This window comes from Bipolaris maydis (genome assembly GCF_028858645.1).
Source record: "Bipolaris maydis strain C4 unplaced genomic scaffold PSV08scaffold_14, whole genome shotgun sequence".
Lineage (NCBI taxonomy): Eukaryota > Fungi > Ascomycota > Dothideomycetes > Pleosporales > Pleosporaceae > Bipolaris > Bipolaris maydis.
Window position 1 is genome coordinate 1,129,058 of NW_027093870.1, and position 21,081 is coordinate 1,150,138.

The window sequence follows — 21,081 nt, forward strand, 5'->3', positions numbered from 1 at the left end:
TCTTTTCCCAGGTTCTGACTTCGTTCCCAATCTCTCAACCTGACCGTGATCTACGATCAGGAGATTGATGAGGCGGGGTGGTGTGCATCCCTCGGAAAATTCGTCATCCGCGTTGATATAGGCCGTTGTCCATGTTGCCGAGTTTGCCTCAGGGGGAATCCATCGACGTCCTATCTGGATTCTGGGTGTGAAAGTGGTTGATGGAAAAGATTGCAAATCGAAAATGTGGTATCGTGTGTGGTGTGGGGACTGATGGGGACTAGCTGGTTAGCGAGACAGGCACCAGGGCAGTTTTGAACAACGTCGCAGCCAATGACAGCTCGATATCTGGTGTCCGTCGGAGTTTGTGGGCTTGTCCGGAGCATGTACAGCATTCATCACGTCGCAGAACCATCTCTTGTGAATATATACAATCAGGTTGAATTTGGGTATTACTGCATGTTTGTCATGACCCGAAGTTGGTGCAGTGGGACGCCTCCAACGCCGAATGCCCAGTTCATCCACTCTAGGCATAGATCTTATAGTACTGTATCGCTCACTGCATGCATGGTTTTAAAAGAACCTCCACCATATGAAAACAATAATGATGAAGGCAAGTCCACCAACAGGCCCGTACTGTATGTTGGTTAGCCTTTTAATTTGCCAGTTTACTATGCTTATTGCGTTAACTCACCTGCTTGAGCAGTAGTTCCCAATTGATACGCACAGCCGCCTTCTTATACTTTCTGCTGTCTTCGCGCAGCCGACTCGAAATGTCGCCCATCCTCTCCAGGCTATCTCCACGGTAGAGAAGATCTTCAATATTCTTGGTCATGACCTTTGTGACATCCTTCAACTCATCATTCAGCTTATCGAGGTTTTGTGTCGCTCTTGAATCTTGGTATGTTTTCTTTGTGCGTTGAATGAAGGTGTCAAATTCCACAAAGGCATACGGGCGGCAAGTTGGCGAGAGATATTGCTGGGGTTGGTAGGTGGTGGTGAATTCGCGCGAGAGATCGGACAAGTAGGTGAAGGCAAGCTTGCGGGGGTAGGAGCGGTCGCAAATGCAGAGGAAGCAGAGGTCGCCTTCGATTAAGTAGCTGGTGACAAGGCGTCAGCATGAGTCGTGGCGGCTCTACCCCTTTTGCGAGAGGGAAGAGGGAGGCAGAAGGCGGGCATTACTGGTATGTGTAGCTGCCGCTCTCTATGCTTGCTTGTGGCTCCGAGTTGCGGTTCAGGCGGCGCTGGACGAGCTTCACCTTGCCCTTGACCTCATTGAATTCGGCGTCTGTCTGGGGAACAGTGAGCCTTGGTTATGGAGGCCGCGCACAATCTTGGAATGGACAGTACCTGTTCGTCATCGACTGAGGCGGTCAATATCAGGCCTGCGAACCAGTCAGAACTCCGGCATATGTCTGCTCATTCATGATGCTGCCACCAACCATCCAGCCGGGATATCATCGTGTGCTTAATCATGTTGGCGGTGCGGGTGTCGGGCCAGGACTGTGTGCTATGCAGTGTCGTTTAGTCACCCAGAAACGCTACAGGCGCGTTTTGGTGGGGGGGTAGCAGATGCAAATTCAGGCTACGTGTCGGCGTTGGTGCAAGCCAGACAGCGGAACATGACGATGCGGAAAGGGTGCGGGAGAGCGCACAGACACACCAACGCCATGTCCAGTATGTTATGTCTACTATGTTTATACCATGCGACCGCACGTGAATGCGACAACATCCATGTACTCTGAGCATCATGCCTTAACCAATGTGAATGGTAAAGCTGCTGTTCTGCTGCCCCTTCACTTCCTTGCCTCTGCGATTGGAGCTCCATAACACTAATCTGGACACTGGACATTGACCGACACCACCATCACCATCCCGTGCATCGTTCGCCTGCTAGCTTTTTATTCACCTCTGTTGCATGCAACTACCTTGCATTCAAGAGCACAAAATGTCACTACCTGTGCGGTACGTTGCATGTCTTTCACTGTTTGCCAAGATTGTTGCCTTCCTACTGTTTCCGCTTCACGCCGACTGCTGAATAGTACTTGTCTTTTCTTCCCCAACACGACACTAGCCTCGAACGGTTTCTCATACCCCATCTGACCGATTCCTAACGCGTAGTCCTAGATCACCTTCTAAAGAGTCGAGTACTTCACACCACCATCTACCGACTACAGTTTCGCCTACAGTGAACGTAATGAGCTCAACACACCATGAAACCAATAAATCTTCTCCCAAGATACCAGACATGGAAACCGAACTGGCGCAGATAGAAGCCACATCTTCATCTCTCACTTCTCAACCGACTTCTCCCGACTCTTCAATCCAGATGCAACATGCACAGGCGCCTCAGCTCGAACCAACCACCACTTCAACCTCCGATGCAGGTGCTAATTGTGCATCAATGGAAAGTCCGAAGACTCGTGAAGAAGATCATGAGTTGGCATCTGTATCCAGTATGCCACATTCAAAAAGGATTAACAACAAGGCAAGCGCGACACCAAACAGCAACGCAACTATGAAGAAGCCTGCTCGCAAAAGGTCTGCGCCCGGGAAAACTACTGCACCAACCCCCTCCAGGTCGCAACCTTCAAGAAACCGCAAAGCTCCTGAGCGCTTCGAAAACTTTGAGGAGAAAACTGCCAAAGCTCTGCCCAGCAAGAAGGGTACCAGTAAGGTTTTTGACTCCGTCTTCATCACAACAAACTCCACCAGCCGCTTGGTCAAGGCAGACATATACGCAAGTCCGATTGCTTCTACACAATTTTACCTCGCTAATACAACACAGCATATGCTTCTTGAAGGCTCAGCCTGGTCATGCCTTAGTGCAGAACAACAGAGCACGCTCATTGCTATGTTACCTCAGGATAGTACAAACCAAGGTTTGTTGACCAAGATCAACGCAGGCGAAACGGAAATCACACGACCATCAGCTTTCACTTTGGCAAATGACTGCTTTCGAACCGATGTCGCAAAGTTCCAGGAAGATCTCAAGAATGGTCATTTAGCCAAAACTTGGCAGACCGCTGCTGAACAGGCAGTCATTGAACGCGCAGCAGGAGAGTACGACAGGTGGAAAGCTGAAGAAGCAGAATCCTGGTGGGGTCAAAAAAGCGTGTAAAGCATCGTTGTTCAGAAATGCCTGCCATCAGACCAAGGTGGGTGACTTCGCGTCGGTAACCTGAGTTCACACATGTGATATGTAATGTGGCGTTCAGAGACAAACTTTAGTCCTCCATCCCGGCAGCCAGAAACCAATTCATGCTGCCTGCTGTATGACCTAAAATATTCGGAGTTCATTTGGTAATTTAAGATTCCTCCATTTCATCATGTGCAGGCGTTGTGACACTAGGTTCGACACTGAATTTGCATCGACGATCGTTTTTGATCACACTATCCTTATGCTCCAATCCTCAATCTAACCAAAATGGCTCCTCTTCCTTGTCCTGGGCTTCGTCTATTCTCTGACAGCGTCCGTGTCCGAGTGCTTGTTGTGAGTCGTCTCTTACCGTTCATGTTTTACAGCCGGTATTTTGAGTAATTGGTGTAGAAAAATGTCTCATTCGCGCAGATTTTCACGTATTATCATTTGGTCAATCACCTCAGGAAGAAGAAGAACAAAAAAGAGAGCATGACAACAAAATAATTAGTCGTATTTGATTCTATTCAGGAATTGTATCTACGAGCACAGTTTCCCCGTGCACGAAGCCAACTCTCAAAACATACATTTGAAGAGAATCCCCACTCTCATCATCAATCGCAGGCCCAAACATGCTCAAAACCTGAGTGTCGCACCAGCAATACCAACAACAGCAGCCTTGACATCCTTGGCCTCCAGGAGCTGGGAAACCGCATAAGGCGCCTTCGTAAACGTACCTGTGGGTGCAGTGTTGCTGCTGTTACCAAAGTCGTTGCCAGAGGCGACTGCGAAGCCTTTATCAATAGTGTACAGCGCCTTCATGGGGTTAATCCAGACGTTGTTCTGGACAACGACCTGTGCGCCTTGGCGTACGTTGATGCCATCGTTGACGTCCTCGAAATAGTTGTTGTAGATGTGGCCGGTACCAAAGCGGATAGAAGGGGCACGCGAGTTGATGTTGCGCCAGTAGTTGTTGTTGTACGTGACCGTGAGGTGGCCCTTGTCTTCAGCGGCGTTTTTGTCAGAGTGTCCCACGAGTGAGCACTTCCAGTGGTCGTGCAGGTAGCTGTTGGATACGGTGACAAAGTCGGCTGCGTCTGTGATGTCAATGAGGCCATCGTAGTAATCCTTTTCGTGGGACCTGTCCGATGACACTTCAACATGGTCAACCCAAACGTTCTGAGCCTTCTGGATTGCAATGGAGTCGCCATGTACAACGTTTCGGACGACAACATCACGGATGATAACGTTCTTGACACTCTTCGCTGTGAGAGTAAAATTGGAGAGGACAACGGATGAGTCCTTGCCAATGACTCATTTGTTGCTACCAATGTGGATATTGTCTCCATTTCCAGAGATTGGCCCGGTGATGACAACAATAGCTGCCGCATCGCCTTTGACAGCGGCTTCGAGATCAGCAAGAGAGGCGACTTTGACGACCTTGCCTCCCTTGCCTCCTGATGTGCCTCCGTTTGTGGTAGCAAAACCTGTGGTTGCAACATCCTCTAGAGACGCCTGACGCTTGACAAAACTAGAGGGTGCTGCTAGACTAGAAACAGCCATAAGACCCAATGACAGAACTGTAAACTTCATTGTGGTAGCAATTTATTGCTGAAAATTGATATGAAGTGGATAGAAAAGCCGAAGCACTGAATCTATTCCTGTAGATGAGAATTGAACAGCCGTGTCTTTTCAAATCTATGTGAAATTCATGTGGGACCTTTACTATACAAGACACGCCAACCCAACTCCTCATCTATCTTACCTACTGCTTCCCCAGGCTTGGTAAAGCTTCTTTGGGTCCAAGCTACCCAAGCATCTGGTTCCAAGCCATATTGCACCAATGGCTTCTCGTGAAGTAGGCCAAAATGACTCGATCTACTACTATTAGCTCCGGATAATTGACCCTCGTTTACCGGGGTATGGAGAGGGGGCAAGCTATGCCAGGTGTTGACGTTTTCCTCGGTGCTTAAGCGGAATGTTTCAAGTAGCACAACTAACCAAGAATATACGAATATCTCCGCATCCCCACTGAGCGATATTAAAAGGGCCCTCGTTTGAAATTTCGGATTAAACGTCGATAGACGTTCATAGGTTTCGCTGTGAAAATAGGCAGCACTCAATAGCTCCCAATTGATGTTGTTAGAGATGGAAACAGAGAGGTGACATGATGATAGACGACATTTCAGAATGCATTCTCTGAATCCTTGCAATCGACAGTAAAAACATGTGATTGTGCGATCTTCCACGGTGAAATTTAATCTAAGTTCCTTCCAGAAGCGAGTAAGTATACGAGGGGAAACGTGTAGACCATAGCTCCAGTCAAACCACGAGTCATTCAATGTCATGCACCTGCCTACTAGTAAGTAACCAGCCAGTCTCCCCACGCCGAACATCTAAGATGAATTAGGGAAAAACCTATCCCGCTAACACAACGTCATTTCCAATCACGACCGACAGCAACACAAGTCGTGTTACAATCAAATCGTTGCAGAAATTCGCACCACTGAACAGTCTTTAAATAAATTGTTGCTGCAACATCTAAGACGTGAACTAAAAAAAGATGTGAAATGCTGCCCATACAAAATCCCATTGATATGCATCGCGTGGAGCCCTGCCCAACGTCTGACTAGTACGATAGGGCATTTCGGAGTCTAGAAAGATGGCTACCAGACAAGGTAAGTGGAGCGAGAAGAATGAATCGAGTACGGAGAGGCATTTTTAGACCCCCTGCTTATATTTTTCGCAAACGCCGAACACCTGTTCCTTCTACTCATTGGAAGCGTGTACAACCTGAGCATCTGTAAAATCCTATTTGTCGATTTGTTATGCTAATCGGCATATTTTCAAAAAAAAAGTGGTAAAAGAGTGGTGCGTCGATGCCTGTGCAATGCTGTTTTGTCCTCTGGATAGACAGGGAAAATGATCTCTCCGCTAGTATTCGTTCGACTTTTGTACTTCGGTAACGGCTTGGCCAAGGAGCGTATTGAAACCAATAAAGCAAGGCTCAACATCACATACATCAATGTAGACATAGCTACACATGCACTAGTCCCATGAATCGAAGAACAGTGGTTCGCGTCACGTGTTGTTGTGACATCATCGCCCAAAGCAGTAACTTCCACCCAAAGCTCTCAAGGGTTCACCTGAAAGTTCCATAGTTCAAGGCAGCAACAACCCTTTTTTCACACCGTGCCTATAATTTAGGATCTTCCCAAGAACTTTACATCGCGATTACGAGTAATAAACCCGCTCGCTCGCTCTATACTATTATCCATGATTCAGCAAAGACAGCAGACTCCAAAACCACAAGCAAAGTAACTTACAAAGCTGTGAAGCTACCGGCACCACACCTTTCCACAATGCCCCCAATCCCAATTCACAAGAACTCACCTATTGCACCAATTACGGCCGCAAAAGCAAATGCGATAACGCCCGAGACTGCGTCGTCAAACAACAACGCCGCCACCAACCCACCACCTACCCGCACCACGCCCGCCCATGTTCCCGCAACAACTACACAATCGTCGTCGTCGTCGCCTCCCGCACCACAGCCTGGCGCCCGCCCTGCCGCCCCCACAGCGACAGTAAGCAGCGACGGTTACAACACCAATGGGACACCAGCGCCCCCACAGCCGGGTCCTACAGCAACTGTAGTGACAACAGAAACGCGACAAGTCGGTCCGCCTCCACAGTTTAGCCGCCCACCGCCTTCGGACTCGATGCTGGCAGGGCGCTCAACAGTGACTACAACGGATCCTTCCTTGTCTACGGCTAGCAAGCCTGGTCCAACGACCCTGAATTTTGGTCCTGTTGCTTCGCCCTTTCAAACACTGGACTCTGGCAATGCGGTACCACAGCCTACAAGAACGAGCTTAGAGCATCCTCCCGGCTATGTACAAGCACCAGACAACGCCCCTTACACTACTGGAGGTGGCATTGGTACGTCGAGCGGAGTGGACCAAGGTGATGGAGGTCAAGGCGAGGGTGTGGGAGCACAGGCCTGGCAGTTGTTGAGCAAGGCAGGAGAGGCGCTCAAGAAGGGCGAAGAGAATGTATGGAAGGCCATCAACAACAAAAATGGCGGTGGCTTCTAACCGAGATGGTCATCGTGAGTAGCGTTAGTGAGACATCAAATTTATCATCAACCCAGTATCCACTCAAACATCACATCGCAAGAGGCACATGTTCTGTACAAAGAAACCCATGACTTTCTATTGACCACTTATTTTCCCCATTGCACCGAGCGATGAAAAGAGGAAATACAGTCAAAAACAGACAAAGCAATGCAAGCCGGATATGACGTGTGAATGTTGTAAAGTACAAGAGTGTGTTACCACTCCGGGGTCGTGCTTTGCGTCAGCAGGAGCAATCGTCAGCCCACTGAGCGTCCAATTGCTCCAACACGGACACCTCATCCCCATCTCTCACGTCGCAATTAGCTGTTTCCGCCACATAAACGCAGGTTTGGGGTATCGAGGAGGGAAGAGAGGCGCTTAACCGGATCCACCCTTGAACTTCTTGCCGAAGAGGAGGAGCTGAGCCTGGTCGTAGATGGACAGGACACCGGCACCAGCAACACCACGGAGGATGTTGGCACCAGCACCCTTGAAGAGGGAGGTGACACCCTCAGCGGCGACAATCTGGCGGGCGGCATCCATGGTACCCTTGTACTTGACGGCCTCACCAGAGGTCATCATCATACGACGACGAATGGTGTCGAGAGGGTAAGAGGCGATACCGGCACCAGTGGTGACAGCCCAACCAAGAGCGAAAGAGGCCAAGAAGTTACCCTCGAGGGTACCGGTGAGGAGGACAGGCTTGATCGAGTCGTACATACCGAAGTACAGACCACGGTAGACGACGATACCAGCAACGGAGGGCATGAAACCACGGTAGAGACCAGCAATACCATCGGAGGCGAGAGTCTTCTTGTAAACGTCTACAAGACCGTTGAACTGGCGCTCACCACCCTTCTTGGCCGACTTGGCGTCGTTGGCGAGACGGGTACGGGCGTAGTCAAGGGAGTAGACGAAGAGGAGGGAAGTGGCACCGGCAGCCTAGTGTTATTAGCATGTGAATAAAGCCTTGGGCCATTGTCCAAACTTACACCACCGGAGGCCAAGTTACCGGCCATCCACTTGGCGTAACCGTCACGCTCCTTCTTGTAGGCGAACATGGACTTGTAGGTGTCGCGGAAAGCGAAGTTCAGGGCCTGGGTAGGGAAGTAACGGATGACGTTGGCAGTGTTACCACGCCAGAGGGAGAGGACACCCTCGTTCTTGGCGGTACGGCTGAAGCACTCGACGATACCACCGTACTTGCGGTCGAGACGACCGGACTTGAGCATCTCATCCTGCGGGGTATGAGCAATTGTTATGTGGAGTTTGTTGAGTTGAAGCGTACCTGGTTCTGGATGAGGAGCTTGACACGCTCGATGGGGGCAGCAGCGGTCTTCGAGACGGCGGCGGAGACACCACCCACTGATAAGCTGTTAGTTTCCGTTACAGACGTAAAAGTTCATTGATAGCCTCAACATCGAGTTGCAATGCCAATGGCATCCAATCCGATGGAGTTATCAATGCCGATGAGACGTACTCAAGAAGTCCACCACGAAACCCTGAATATGTCGTTAGCACATGTTGCAGATAGGAGAGAGGGCAACCACAGTCAACCCCACCAGCCAGCACGAGCATCTATAACGATACCAATCTCATCTCAACGGATCGTCGGCTCGCTACGAGAAATCGTATCGATGGAATTGATGTGCCATTGAGTTGAGTGCGCGGGCTAGTGGCATTGTGGGCTGCGGGTGAGGGCTCGCGGGAAATGGGTGTACATACGGGCATGCCCATGAAGCTCTTGTCTTGCTGTTTACCCGACATCTTGACGACGTTTAGAGGGGAGATTGGGTGAAGAAGGTAAGGTTGCAGAGGCTGGCGCTGCGTTAAGGGAAGACAGGTGTATTTGTAGCGAAAGCTGCGACAAATTCTGCCAGCTGCGCTAAGCCGCGCTAGGCCAATCACGTGCTAGTTTCCACACCCGCGATCCCGAGCGCTTCCACATCTACACCTCGGATTTGCGGACTGGGGAAAAAGTACTTCTGATATACGTTTCACGCACAATCTGGTGCTTTGTCTTTTCGACTGTGCGTTGCTTCCGCAATTGGCTTGCACAATGCAACTTTTGTCACCGTCTTTTTGGTATCCTAGAGTTTCAAGTGATTGTGGCACCACAGAAGCGTTGCCGGCGCAGCAACTAGCAAGCGGATACACTTTGACGGAATCGCCTCCATGGGCAGCCGGCAGGCATTGATTCAACACTTGGAAAAAATCCACTGTGGGGATGTACAAGTGTCCAGATACCTTTTCTAGCTCAAGTTTCCCAGGTTCTTAGGCCTCTCCTTTTCGCGAGCGGCCACCGTCAGGGTCCGCCATTTTTAGGTCGGGTAATCTCGGGTAGTGATCCCTGCACGGTCCAACATTGCAATCGTAGCGGCAAGACGCAGGGGCCTAGGACTCTAGAGGGGCGAATTTTCCATCGCCTTGGCCGCTATTGGAAGACGTGCTGTGGTTCGCGAAGCCTTTGTCGAGTTCCAGGGCTGCCGAGATGCTGTGGCCAGGCAAATGACGTTTATCTTGCATTAACAGGTGCATGGCTTCGTCAGATTCGGTGCTGACGAGCGCAATGATTGTGCCCTTGTCCTACAGCATCGTAGCGATTGCGGCAATAATTCAAGTTGCTGACCACCACTAAGACATTCTCATACCAAGGCCATGTGTTGCGTTGTTGTAAACCGGCATGTCCAACGCCGAGATCCAGATAAATAGGTCTGAACAGGTTGTGACATCAAGTAAAATCAACTTCCAAGGGAGTATTCAAAGAGATCATAGGGTATCCATTGCACCGCAGTGCCTGCTAAAAAAGATATGTACAACTATAGGATGTTCTTGAACACTACAAATTACGACTAGAGACGCCTATCATGACGCGCCATAAGCTACTCCTTTTTGAGAATCAATCCGTATTCAAAAGCACACCTTGATACCTGAGCAGCATATCCAAGCCTACGGTGCCATGAAACCATCTCCATTGAGCTTGCATTCTGTCTCCAGCTTGAAACTGTTTTCGAATGCTTGCACATGGGTAACAGCATCTGCTGTTGCAATTCGGACACGTCCCTTTGGCGGACTCAACTTGGTGGTGACCTTTGAAACATCGCGTTTCTCGTCACCGTAGTTGCCCCCAGCCACACATTTCTTATCGCCCCATTTCGCATCGGCCGCTGCCCGCCATACAGCAGTGATGTCAACAGTCATCTCGGGAGTATAGTAAAGGCGACAGTCGGCCTCCTCGTAGATGAATTGCAGCGCCACACCAGAAGTGTCATTTACACGAAGTCCATCCCGGGAGTTCACGCCTGAGCCTGCACTACGCGAATAGACGATGTCGCGGTAGTAGTCTTCTCTCAGAATGGAGCTGTTCAGGGAAGGATCGAAAGTGACAGCATACTGTGCAGTCTGTTGGATGAATCCGAATTGGTAATTGTTGACGCCCTTGGTACCTCCTATGGCCTGGATGGGGTTCTTGTTGCTGCGACCGCCCATAGCAATGGTCGTAACGCCCGCCTGTTGCGTCATAAGCTCACTGAAAATGGTACAAGTTGACGCGCAGTAACCATCTGTCAGAAGAACGATGTTCTCGGAAGCAAATTTGGGTGGCCCTGTGACATTGGCAAGAGGACCGTACCCGCTCACGTAAATCCCACCTGACGAATAGGGAGTAAAAACATCAGAGAGATTCCATCGCGATTCAGTGGTGTAGAGCGCGCCGTTGACCTCGTGGGGTCCCATCTTTTCGTCCCATGATGAGAAAGGCGTACCATCCACCTTGACATCAGTATGGTAGTCAAAATAGGAACTCTGGGCAGCGATAATGGTCCTATTCTTGCCGTATTCCCTTGGAAACTGCGAGGCAAAAGTACTAGTGACCTGGCCGATGAGATCTACAGCTTCGTGTGCACGGAGACGATTGTTGCTGAGTGGCTCGATATTGGGAAATAGCTGCTTGAACATGTCATAACCTTGCAAAACTGTGCCACCACCATTGGCCTGGAGGTCGATCACCAGCTTGGTTTTCCCGTCTGCAAGAGCTTTGGGAATGAACTTCTGTGTCAGCTGCTGGAACGGAATCTCAGCGCTGGTAGAGCCTACAAAGTTAGGCACTTGAAGCACTGCAACATCCTCATATCCAGGAGCATTGATGTAGAACCCGTTGATGAGCCTCATTGGACCAGCTGCGATAGGGGTAGGATAACCTGGCGCATTGTTACCAGCTGCCTGGACAACAGCAGTATCAGCACCCAATTTTTCCTTGGGTGTGCTATCGGTAGAACCAAAGGTGAGCCACTTATCAGCTAGATCCTGGCCTGTAGCAATGTTGCGAAGCGGAATGAGTGGACGAGCGTAGTTTTCCATTGTGTAGCTAGACCCGTTGGCAAAGGTGAGGGTTGTGGTGGCTCCAGGATAGACCCATCGTCCACGACCACCTCCAGTGAAGGTACCAGTACCGCTGCCCATGGCGCTGAGGCTGATTTGGGCAAGCTCATAGAACAAATTATTGTAAAGTGCATCACGATCCTGGAGCTGGCCGTACTGGCTGAATTCCTCGAGGAATTCTGTTGCATCCTTGCCATCAATCTCGACGACGGGAGAAGGCGTGTAGGATATGTTCTTAAACTGCATGCCGAGGACATCGGGGAAGGCAAAGACTGCGGGTAGTTGATCTCCATCTTCGGAAACGGAAACCAGGGGAATGGGCCGGCCCCAGGTGAAGAGGGAGCCGACTGAATCGGGGACGTAGGCAAAGTGGCCGTCGTGGGCAGACTGGATGAGCGTGTAGAGAGTCCAGCCAAAGTCGTACTCATTCTTGAAGTTGCCAGCATCAATATCGGCGTCGATCTGGTCAAGTCCCCCGATAATGTCGACCGGAGGCTGGACTTTGTCGACGTACTCGGCGGGTGGGTTCTTGAGTACATCGAGAGTACTCTGCCAATCGATATACGGCCGAATGGCCTCGATGAGTCGCTTTGCCGAGGACGCATTGAAGGGAATGTCGTTTATGCAATCCCAGGCCAGCTGGGCAGGGACCTGCTGTTTGGAAGGGGAAGTGCCGTCGCCATAAACATAGCTGGAGACCTTGGCGCAGGGAGCTGAAGTAGTACCGTTGGCTTGGCGGCCCCCGAGATGGATGTGTTCAGTACGAGAGGGCAGTACTGGGGAGGCGGCAGCCAGTGTGGTCAAGGCCGCAAGGGCGAGGGTGGAGTGGGTCTTCATAGGTAGAGAGCTTGGATAGCCTCGTCGAGCTATCTTTTTTTTGCAGACGGGCCAAGTTAGCTGGCAAAGAATAGGATTGCCCGGTGTTGAAGGCGAATATGAGCAGAAACGAAGCGGAGGGCCGTGTTTGTCGTCGTGGCGAGGCAAGAGCAACAACGTCACGTGCTGGACATTGAGTCAAGAAGGTAGTGTGCAAACAGGCCAGCAGGTTCACTTGGGGCTCTGCGTCCGTTTGTCCCCAAAGTGGCAGTAGTGAAGGGGGGGTTGCGGCCTAAGGAAACAGGCAGTGAAGATGAGACGAGCTGCAGGGCCCAGCGCTCTTAAGAGTCCTGACAGGCGCCACTAGGAGGTTGGTGATATACATGAGTGACGCACCCAAGACCCGCCTGCGTACGAATACAAACAGACTAGCCGATGGGTCTGGGCCAATTTGAGCGACAGAGCACTAACCCACATGCCTAACGCAGAGGTGCATTCGCCAGCGTAACACCAATCACATTCACACGTCTCGTGCATGAATGCCGAATAGTGGACACCCGGCTTGGGATCCGGGGAGCCATCGTGGCTGGCCACAATACAGAGTGAGTAGAGATTAGCACAGAGCCGCAACTAAATGTTGATAGGTTTGGTTGCTCGCACAGGGACCATAACACCGAGCTGTGTGGTCCAAGATTTGGGGGTTTCAGTGCAGATTAAACACCTAAATCAAGACGCCGTGTCAGCCGGGTATTTGGACATGTCAATAGGAAAAAGCGCCCAAGGCGTTTCAAGGGATATTGCCGGAGCAGTTCGCCAGTGCAAGGGGCCTGAAAGGTGGGTGGTTGAGTGCAGAGTGGCAGCTTGGCGCGTCTGTACCTGGAGATCGCTGGGCCGCATGCTGGCCACCCACTCCACTCCTCCAACGCTGCAGCCAGCCTTCCGCTGCTGTCCAACCACGCCAATATCCTGCACAACATGTCCCTTTATCCCTTGCATGCGCCTATCCAACTGCTGCCATGTACACCTGCGTATCTCGAGTAGCCGTGTCCATAGATGGGAACCCAGTCTGCAGCAAAATGACGGGTTGCTAGCATCCTCATGCGCCCCTTGACCACAATCAACAACACCCCCTGCCACTTCTTTCCGCCCTTGTCTTGCCACCTCCGCCGCTTAAAGCCGTCACAACCGACGGCGGTGGTATTGCTTGCAGAAATGAAGAGAATTTGCTAGCAGACAAAGACTCCCAAGCAGCACTACCGCTGTGCATCAATCAATCCCCAAAGTGATGACAAGACGGGACACAGGCACAGTCATGCTTCATCTGTTTCCCACCGGCAGCAACGTCACAGTGACCATCAAGCCATTAGGCGGCATCCCGTCTGTGGCTCCAGAGTGCCAAGCTCTACTGGGTCCGGTGAGGCGCTTTTTACGCTACTACTTTTTTTTTCGCCTCGCACTCGAGCGCCGTGTTACCCCAATGGGAGACGTCACACTCCCCCCGGTTACGGTTGGAATCCAGTCTTGGGGACCCTTGTGTCGTTGACTGTCTATTCCCAATGCATTGTCGACTGCGGGATATTTATCGCAGCCAAAGTTGTCCCTGACCCATCTACGTACACTATTTCTGCCGGGCTGGAATGGAGCCAGGCACAGGCACATACGCAGATACTTATGTAGGCACCCGAAGCACTGCCGGCAACAATACTCCACATGCAAAATAAACATGCGGGATTCGGTTTCACTAGCCTCAACAAAGCTTGGCGAGCTTATTAGTGTGCAAACCAGCCCCAGCCGTACCATGCCCGCCACAACGGCTCCACTACTAGCCACTGGGCTAGCACCGCACACCAACCAACATCCGTTTCGGCGCAATACAGTACCAGTGAGCTCTAATACTAGACTTTCCCTTCAACTATCGCTTGATAGCAATGTAACCCAGTGCCTGGACATAGTGTAGTACAGGGTCTAGCTACAACATTGAAGCATCGCGGGAAAAGATGACAATGGCAGTGGTTTGTAATGACGTACCAACCGTCTTTGAAAACATGGTGCTCACATGGCCTCATGGTTCCAGGATTGTTTCATCCACTCGCGACCTTCGAAAAAGAAAGATCATGCAAACAAAGACAAACATGGTCACTCGAACCACTCCATTCCACACCCTTTCCAAAACTCATGTTGCGGATCATCGATTCCAAGTGAACAACCGACTGTCAAGGCAAATACACATGCAACACACACACACACACAAACAAATTTCGAACATCGATAATTCCCAAAGAAATTTGACATTTTCCATTGACGACCCAAATAACCCCTCGGCATCTCATCCCGTACGTACAAATACAAGTACAGACAATAAAGTAATCATACCCATGCATGTGACAGTACGACTGAACCACCTTTGTCGTCACACACTCACAAACAATACTCGTGCAACGAACTATAGTCCCCCCTCTTTTTTTCCCTCCTCGAAATCGCTTCAAACAAGGAAAAAAAAGCCCCAAACGCCATAGAAATGCAACACACTTTCATCGTCCTTCCTTCTTTCGATTTCCTTTGTTTAGTACTTATAAGACTATCTTGTCGAAGCCCATGTAACATCGTATGAGGTAAGCATATTGTTTTGCCTTGCCCGAGGACACTTGGATAAGGGTAAGAAAGGATATAAGCGAAATTACCCATTCTTCCTTTTTCACACAAGTTCCCTTGTGCAACAAACGGTATGACATGGAGGACTGTCAAACTATCTTGGTCTTTCCTTCCCGACGATGTAACTTGTCTTCTCGACGTTGGATTGTTAGACGGGGTTGAACGCAAACTCAGTGACAGTAAGCTTAGATCCTCAGCTCCATCTGCTCATCCACAAAGGTAGCATTGGGGTGGTGATGACTGTGGCCATGGTGTCCTTGCTTGATTAGAGCGTTATACTGCAGGAACCAAACACGTTAGTTTTCTCGTCACATCATCATCAGATTTCAGCATAAGGGTCAACATACCTTGAAGCCAAAGTTCAAGCACAACGCTACTGCAAGGCCAATGCAAACAACCAATGGTCCCGTAATCGCATCAAAGTCCTTTCCGCTACGCTCCCGGATCAGCTTGGCCCGGTACACATACATGCCGTAGCCCCATGCTAGGGTAAAGGCAGCCACGCACGTGTACACAACAGCCAGCGCGCGTGCAATGTCATTTCCTTCTCCTGCGGCATTATACAGACCGAGGGAAAGGGAAGCAAGCAAGACACTAACATGCTGCCACTTAATAAATGTACGCTGGTTCGCGAGCCACACTTTGGCTTCGACTCTGACAGGGCCCTGGTCCTTGATCCACACACCGGGGTCTCTGATGCCTGGCGGCAGTTGGATCTTGCGCTGTTGTCGGCGGGCGTACTTGGAGGTAGAGAAGGATGGGAAGAGAGCAGCAAGACCACCTCTCTGCGTCTTTCCTCCAGCAACCACGTCGTTGTCCGAATCCGAGTCTTCTTCAACACGGACGTTGGTCGTGTTGTTCGCATCGCGATTGCGGTCTTGCTGCGACTGCGAGAGGTGCGAACCAATCGTCGGCAGCGAGGGTCGAACCGCAGGCTGTGAGTGGGCTGCCATGCTAGCACTCTTTGGCACAGAGCGAGTAGCGGCGGGTGAGCCAACAGGTGAGGCAATGGATGGGCGGAAACTAGGGCTTGCGCGTGCGCCAAAGAGGGAGCCAACAGCAAACTCATCCTCGGCGGCTTTGCGCTTCTTCTCTTGCTCATCGTCGAAGGCCTTTTCAGGCTCCTTTCTGATGTCATTGTCCACCTCGCTGAGCCAGAAGGGAAAGGTGTTAACATTGTCCTCGAACAGTTTGGCGACACCGTGAACAAATTTGGAGAAGCGAGGCGATTCCTTGACAAGGTGAGAGTGCATCAGGTCCTCGATCCACTCGTATTTTTGTGAGCCCTTGACCTTGATCTCAAGCAGCGCATAGGGAAACCTGTGGACCTCGCCCTTCTTAAGGTTCTTGAATGGGTACTCCATCTGGGCACCGTCAATATCGTGTCTGTGCCAGTCATCCGGGTCGCGGCATGGCCTGCTCTCGTCAAGCGAGTCTTCTCGGATGAGGGCAAGGTTGGTATCGAGCGAGATGCGGATGCGGTCGTCGCCTGGGATCTGGAAGGCAGTGCGAGCGTAGTTTGCGCGGAGCATGGGTTGTAGCTTTTGCTCCTTCACAAAGCCCTGGATGTCACTGACGGCACTCTTAAACTGGTCGAGTTTCTGCTGATCCTTGTTGGGCCTGTATTCCATCTTCTCGATGCTCTTCTCCATGTGGTACTTGTCCTCAAGGAAAGCCTGCACATATTTGGCCTTGATGGGGAAACGAACTTCCTCGGCGGCATTGCCCTCCTTGATGACCTTCTTCTCAAACACGATCTCGGGCTTTTCGTTAAGCTGGCCGTACCAGCGGAGGCGGAGCGAAGAGGCGTCTGGCTTGCCATTGACCTTGTCCGAGTAGAGGGAGAAGTCTGGGTTGTCGAAGTAAATGGAGGTGATTGTCGGGTCGCGCTGGGTACCCTCGGCAACCTTTGATGTCTGGGGGTTGTAGACAAGGACGGGGAGGCGACGGAGGATAACTGTCTTGACCTCGAAGAGATTGTCCATATGGACCCAAACTGTATGTTGTCAGCGTGGCGTGTTGCAGCTGGCCATGTACGGCTTACACTTGTGGGAGTTGAAGGCCTCGCCCGTGGTGCTGTCATCGTTAAAGGACAAAGCCTCCTTGGACTTGCCGTCGAGGCTTTGGCGGACAAACGAGTAGAGTGCCGATAGCCTGTAGAGGAGCGGCGAGGCATCCTCGGTGTGGAGTGGGTGACGGGCAATGCGGGCGTCGATGAAGGGGCGTAGGCGATAGGAGCTGCCGCGCAGCTTATCGTGCTTCTTGGTGGCCTTGATGACGGCGGTGAAGTTGATGCGACTAAAGGCCTCGAGCTCCTTGGTCTCTTTTGTGATGCTGTCGAGCTCGCGCAGCACTTCCTTTAGCAGCTTTTCGCGCTCTTCATGGCTGAGCTCGGGCTTCTTGGGCGCATCTTTGGAGGACTCGGCCAGCAAGCCTTCGCCTTCGCCCTTACTGCCGGCGTTGGTGCTGTCGTCGTCGTGGAGGCCTACAGCCAATGGCTCCAGCTTCTTCTCACATGCCGAGGTGCGGTCGCGCAGCTTCTGCGAGATGTCGGTGATGAAGTTGTGCACCTTTTCAAGCTGCACATTGGCCAGCTCGTCGACAAAGGCGCTCTCATCATCAGCAGTCCACGAGTCGTCGTCCTCGTTGTCCTTGAGCAGCTTCTTGAGCTTGTCGTAGTCGATGTACTGGTCTTTCCATGGCGCATACACGCTCCGGCGAAGCGTCGTTCCGAACTTCATGGCTAAGCGATAGGCTGAACGTGAGGAAGTACAGGAAACGCGTCACACCAAGCAGCGCGGCATGCAGTAGTAAGAGAGTGATAAAAGAATAAACTACAACTCGACTGGGACTGGCCGGCGGGGAGCTTTGCGTGCCAGCAGCCAATGCCCAGGAACCACGGGCGCACGTGTTTCGCGTGCCGCCCGCGCGTCATAGCTGTGCAACTATGCTCTCACCCCTGCTCCGAGTAAAAAAAATATTCTGCTACGAGTGGATATCGGATCCTCACGACATTACCTCGACTCCAGCCTCTGTTCCGATAACTTGCCATTGTTCTCTGCCTTCGTATACACATACAAGTACCGGTTCCCAGACACGGCCTGTTCTCCAGCATGGTCGGTCCGTACGAGTCAGCACCCGTCAGGTACATCCATGTACTATTGTAACCCAATGTCGTTGTATAGTCCCAACGTCAGTCTCCGAGCGAGCTTTGACTTGTTGTTGTTATGATTGATATGCTACAAACTACACATGAACAATGACGCCTGCAAATGTTCTTACTCTCAAAACAAGCCGCTCGGAACTGTAACGGCTTGAACGTACCATGCTTTGAGCAAACTTATGCGGCGCCCTTCAGATTCATCACGGTAGCAAACATCAACTCCTTGATGCCACCAAGTCCTCGCCCATCCAACCATTGAAGCACCCACGCCTTGTATCCGTTTCCACCATCCCAATCCACACTCACCCCACCTTTGCGCTTCAGTGCCTCTAAACTCTTCTCACTGACGGGTCCTCGGTGGTGCACCATGGTATTCGGATCAAGACCGTTCTTCTCAGCAAAGTCTTGCTCCATAGCACGCCAAGCTGCTGCAGAAAGCGCTGCCAGCCATGCGTTGTGAGACAACCCAAAAGCCGTTTCGATAGTATACTCACGGTCCATCTTCTTGAGATAAGAGTGGAGCATGGAGCGAAGTGCTGCATCACAGAACAACCCCTGTGACTTTTTGTCCTGCGCCACCAGACCCCGGGATACCCAGAGAAGGTTGTACATATCTCGCAAACAATAGTTGAATGTATCCGTAGCCTCAACAGGGTAGTAGGCTTTGACCGGTTTGGGATGCCGGTCAAATGCCAATTTGTACGCACCAACAATGCCGCAGACACGTGCAAATGTCGTTGCCGAGGCATCCTGCGTCAAAAGATAGATCAGATGCATTGGTGGCAGCTGTATCGGCACCACCCGCGGCTTCGACGACATGCTGACCAATTCGTAAAAGGAAAGGATGCACGACGTGACCTCACTGCCTAGTCCTGCAGGTATCGAAACAAGAGCTGACGTGAATAATGTTGCAACATGCGCGGTCATACGGCTTAATGTCTGGTTACTTTCACTGCCGTGATTCGCAGTGTTAGTCACCATCGTCGATATATGGTGCTGTAAGAGAGCAGTATAGAAGTTGATGAGTTTGGGGTATACCGAGATGCCTTGAGCCGCTATGGCCCGCTCGACAAAGGAGAGATATGTCGCGTGAACTTCTTCGAATGACTCAATGTCAATATAGGACAGTAGTCCTAGGATCGTGTCAAGATTGTCCTGTACATTCCATACTGGCAGATACTCTCGAAAGAAAGCCAATACACCAGGGTGCAACGTCTTCGATTGGTCAGCCTCGCACAAGTCAATATAATAATTGCTCTTACCTTTGTGTACTGAGCATACCTCAAGAGACCACCAAGTATCTCATTGAGATATCCGTCATCTCCAGCCCCTTGGCGATGGGCCTCGAACTGCTCCTCTAAGCAAGCAGCAAGCCAAACACTGATCCTGGCAGTCGAAATGTGTGATGGCTTCAAATCCACATACTTTTGTAAAAGTGGGTCTACAAGCAACGATACCAGCTGACCTGGTGGCTCTATCCTATCAAGCTTCTCAACAAAATCATCAACACTGTCGATACCCTCGAGCGTTACCGAACTCTATCGTAAAATGTCAGTGTGTACTACAAACCGGCTTAGACGGAGAGCTTACTTCAGTCGCATGGTAGGTGTGTACTTCCGGGATGGCAGAGCTTTTGCTACCCTTGGGTCCTTTCCGTAGCACCTTGAAGCCATTCTGCACCTCCCCGCCTGAATCGTCCACAACATTGCTGGCCTCATGGATTGCAGCAATTCTGGCTCTCCATTCGTCATCCGGTCGCTGCAAAGTTAGTCCATGTTCGGCAGTACGACAGTGGGGTGCGGGGAAGTAGCGTGGGAGAGTCGAGGTTGCATTCGTGGTGGCACAAGCAGCGGATACTCACCGGAGCGAAGGATTTGCGACTCGTGGAAGTACTTCCAAGAATGATGTCGGGATAGTAGTCCTTGTACACGCGGAGAAGTCCCTGTAACGCGGGTTCATTGCCTAGTCCGCGTGAAAGCTCCAGTCTGCAGTTGCATTAGTAGGCCATATCAAAGCACCGCCTTTGGATTTTTTACGCACAGTTGCTGTATGCGAAATGGCTTGACGTGCTTTCTGCGAGTGATGAGCGAGAGCAGATGACACAAGGAAGTCCTGCTAAACTTAGCACACATGTAGTTGCAACCTGGCTCAAGTGGCACACCTAATGCTGATCATATCCAGCATGTCGAACAGAACGCTATACAGGCGCGAGAGAACACTCTGTTCTTCGATGATCTCATGAACCGTAATCAGCCACTTTACCAGACTGTCTTGGGTGCCAGGCGAGGGCTTTCCTTTGCCCTGACCAAGCGCCCCGACAACAGTGATGACCACATCACGTGGTATGCGCCGGGCAGGGTACAGGTTCTTGATCAGGGTAGTGATGGTTGTCTGATCTAGCGACGTCTTCACCGATATAAGCTGTACAACATCTCGAAGAGCATCCTGGTCAAGGCCACCTTCTGTGGCATAACGGCAGATGACATCGACTATGCTCGAGACCTTGATGGTGCGTTGCTTTGCTGGTGTCCTGGAAGCTGCAAGCCACTGTAAGCACTCTTCCTGACCGAGTCGACAGTCGCGTAGTGATGCCTACCTTGGTGTAATAAGTTTAGCGTCTCCTGCAGCGTGGGCCGCTCGTCTGCCGAGTCCATCAGTAGCTGGCACAGGGCGGGTTGCAGGTCGAGTTACCAGCAACAGATGGCATGCCGCTGTCAGTACCAGCATGCATCGGATAAGACCGCGTTTGGCCGTTGGGGATTCTCGGTGCGGTTGCGCGGGCGCGTTGCCGTCGTGGTTGTTGACATGAAGTTGCGCCTTGCCCGTTTGGACCG

General features: G+C 51.2%; 7 protein-coding genes across 7 annotated transcripts; 2 read left to right on the forward strand and 5 right to left on the reverse strand.

The window, feature by feature from the left end:
* Nucleotides 1-309: 309 nt before the first annotated feature.
* PSV08DRAFT_330124 (Longin-like domain-containing protein) lies at nucleotides 310-1,582 on the reverse strand. The gene is made up of 5 exons (XM_014218758.2): nucleotides 1,422-1,582; nucleotides 1,330-1,364; nucleotides 1,162-1,271; nucleotides 674-1,079; nucleotides 310-615 (listed from the first exon to the last, which is right to left on the reverse strand). Exons 1-5 carry the CDS (start codon nucleotides 1,453-1,455, stop codon nucleotides 553-555), a joined length of 648 nt encoding a protein of 215 aa, XP_014074233.1. The 5' UTR covers nucleotides 1,456-1,582; the 3' UTR covers nucleotides 310-552.
* A 108-nt stretch (nucleotides 1,583-1,690) lies between these two features.
* PSV08DRAFT_15200 (Asx homology domain-containing protein) lies at nucleotides 1,691-3,275 on the forward strand. Its single transcript, XM_014218759.2, has 3 exons — nucleotides 1,691-1,944; nucleotides 2,107-2,719; nucleotides 2,768-3,275. The coding sequence occupies exons 1-3, from the start codon at nucleotides 1,898-1,900 to the stop codon at nucleotides 3,098-3,100; spliced, it is 993 nt and encodes a 330-aa protein (XP_014074234.1). The 5' UTR covers nucleotides 1,691-1,897; the 3' UTR covers nucleotides 3,101-3,275.
* Nucleotides 3,276-3,754: 479 nt separating this feature from the next.
* PSV08DRAFT_355689 (polysaccharide lyase) lies at nucleotides 3,755-4,711 on the reverse strand (the record flags this gene model as incomplete). Its single annotated transcript, XM_014218760.1, has 2 exons — nucleotides 3,755-4,383; nucleotides 4,447-4,711. The coding sequence occupies 2 exons, from the start codon at nucleotides 4,709-4,711 to the stop codon at nucleotides 3,755-3,757; spliced, it is 894 nt and encodes a 297-aa protein (XP_014074235.1).
* A 1,618-nt stretch (nucleotides 4,712-6,329) lies between these two features.
* PSV08DRAFT_15218 (uncharacterized protein) lies at nucleotides 6,330-7,415 on the forward strand. Its single transcript, XM_014218761.2, has one exon. The coding sequence runs from the start codon at nucleotides 6,481-6,483 to the stop codon at nucleotides 7,213-7,215; it is 735 nt and encodes a 244-aa protein (XP_014074236.1). The 5' UTR covers nucleotides 6,330-6,480; the 3' UTR covers nucleotides 7,216-7,415.
* On the reverse strand, nucleotides 7,309-9,048 carry PSV08DRAFT_330147 (mitochondrial carrier domain-containing protein). The gene is made up of 5 exons (XM_014218762.2): nucleotides 8,962-9,048; nucleotides 8,717-8,738; nucleotides 8,525-8,601; nucleotides 8,229-8,474; nucleotides 7,309-8,178 (listed from the first exon to the last, which is right to left on the reverse strand). Exons 1-5 carry the CDS (start codon nucleotides 9,001-9,003, stop codon nucleotides 7,615-7,617), a joined length of 951 nt encoding a protein of 316 aa, XP_014074237.1. The 5' UTR covers nucleotides 9,004-9,048; the 3' UTR covers nucleotides 7,309-7,614.
* A 950-nt stretch (nucleotides 9,049-9,998) lies between these two features.
* PSV08DRAFT_209159 (uncharacterized protein) lies at nucleotides 9,999-12,453 on the reverse strand (the record flags this gene model as incomplete). Its single annotated transcript, XM_014218763.2, has 1 exon — nucleotides 9,999-12,453. The coding sequence occupies one exon, from the start codon at nucleotides 12,451-12,453 to the stop codon at nucleotides 10,186-10,188; it is 2,268 nt and encodes a 755-aa protein (XP_014074238.1). The 3' UTR covers nucleotides 9,999-10,185.
* A 2,710-nt stretch (nucleotides 12,454-15,163) lies between these two features.
* Nucleotides 15,164-21,054, reverse strand: PSV08DRAFT_412133 (VTC domain-containing protein). The gene is made up of 11 exons (XM_014218764.2): nucleotides 20,939-21,054; nucleotides 20,844-20,888; nucleotides 20,409-20,784; nucleotides 20,288-20,359; nucleotides 20,109-20,232; nucleotides 19,838-20,005; nucleotides 19,510-19,785; nucleotides 18,478-19,462; nucleotides 17,129-17,839; nucleotides 15,432-17,080; nucleotides 15,164-15,362 (listed from the first exon to the last, which is right to left on the reverse strand). The coding sequence occupies exons 1-11, from the start codon at nucleotides 20,976-20,978 to the stop codon at nucleotides 15,270-15,272; spliced, it is 4,539 nt and encodes a 1,512-aa protein (XP_014074239.1). The 5' UTR covers nucleotides 20,979-21,054; the 3' UTR covers nucleotides 15,164-15,269.
* Between the last annotated feature and the right edge of the window lie 27 nt (nucleotides 21,055-21,081).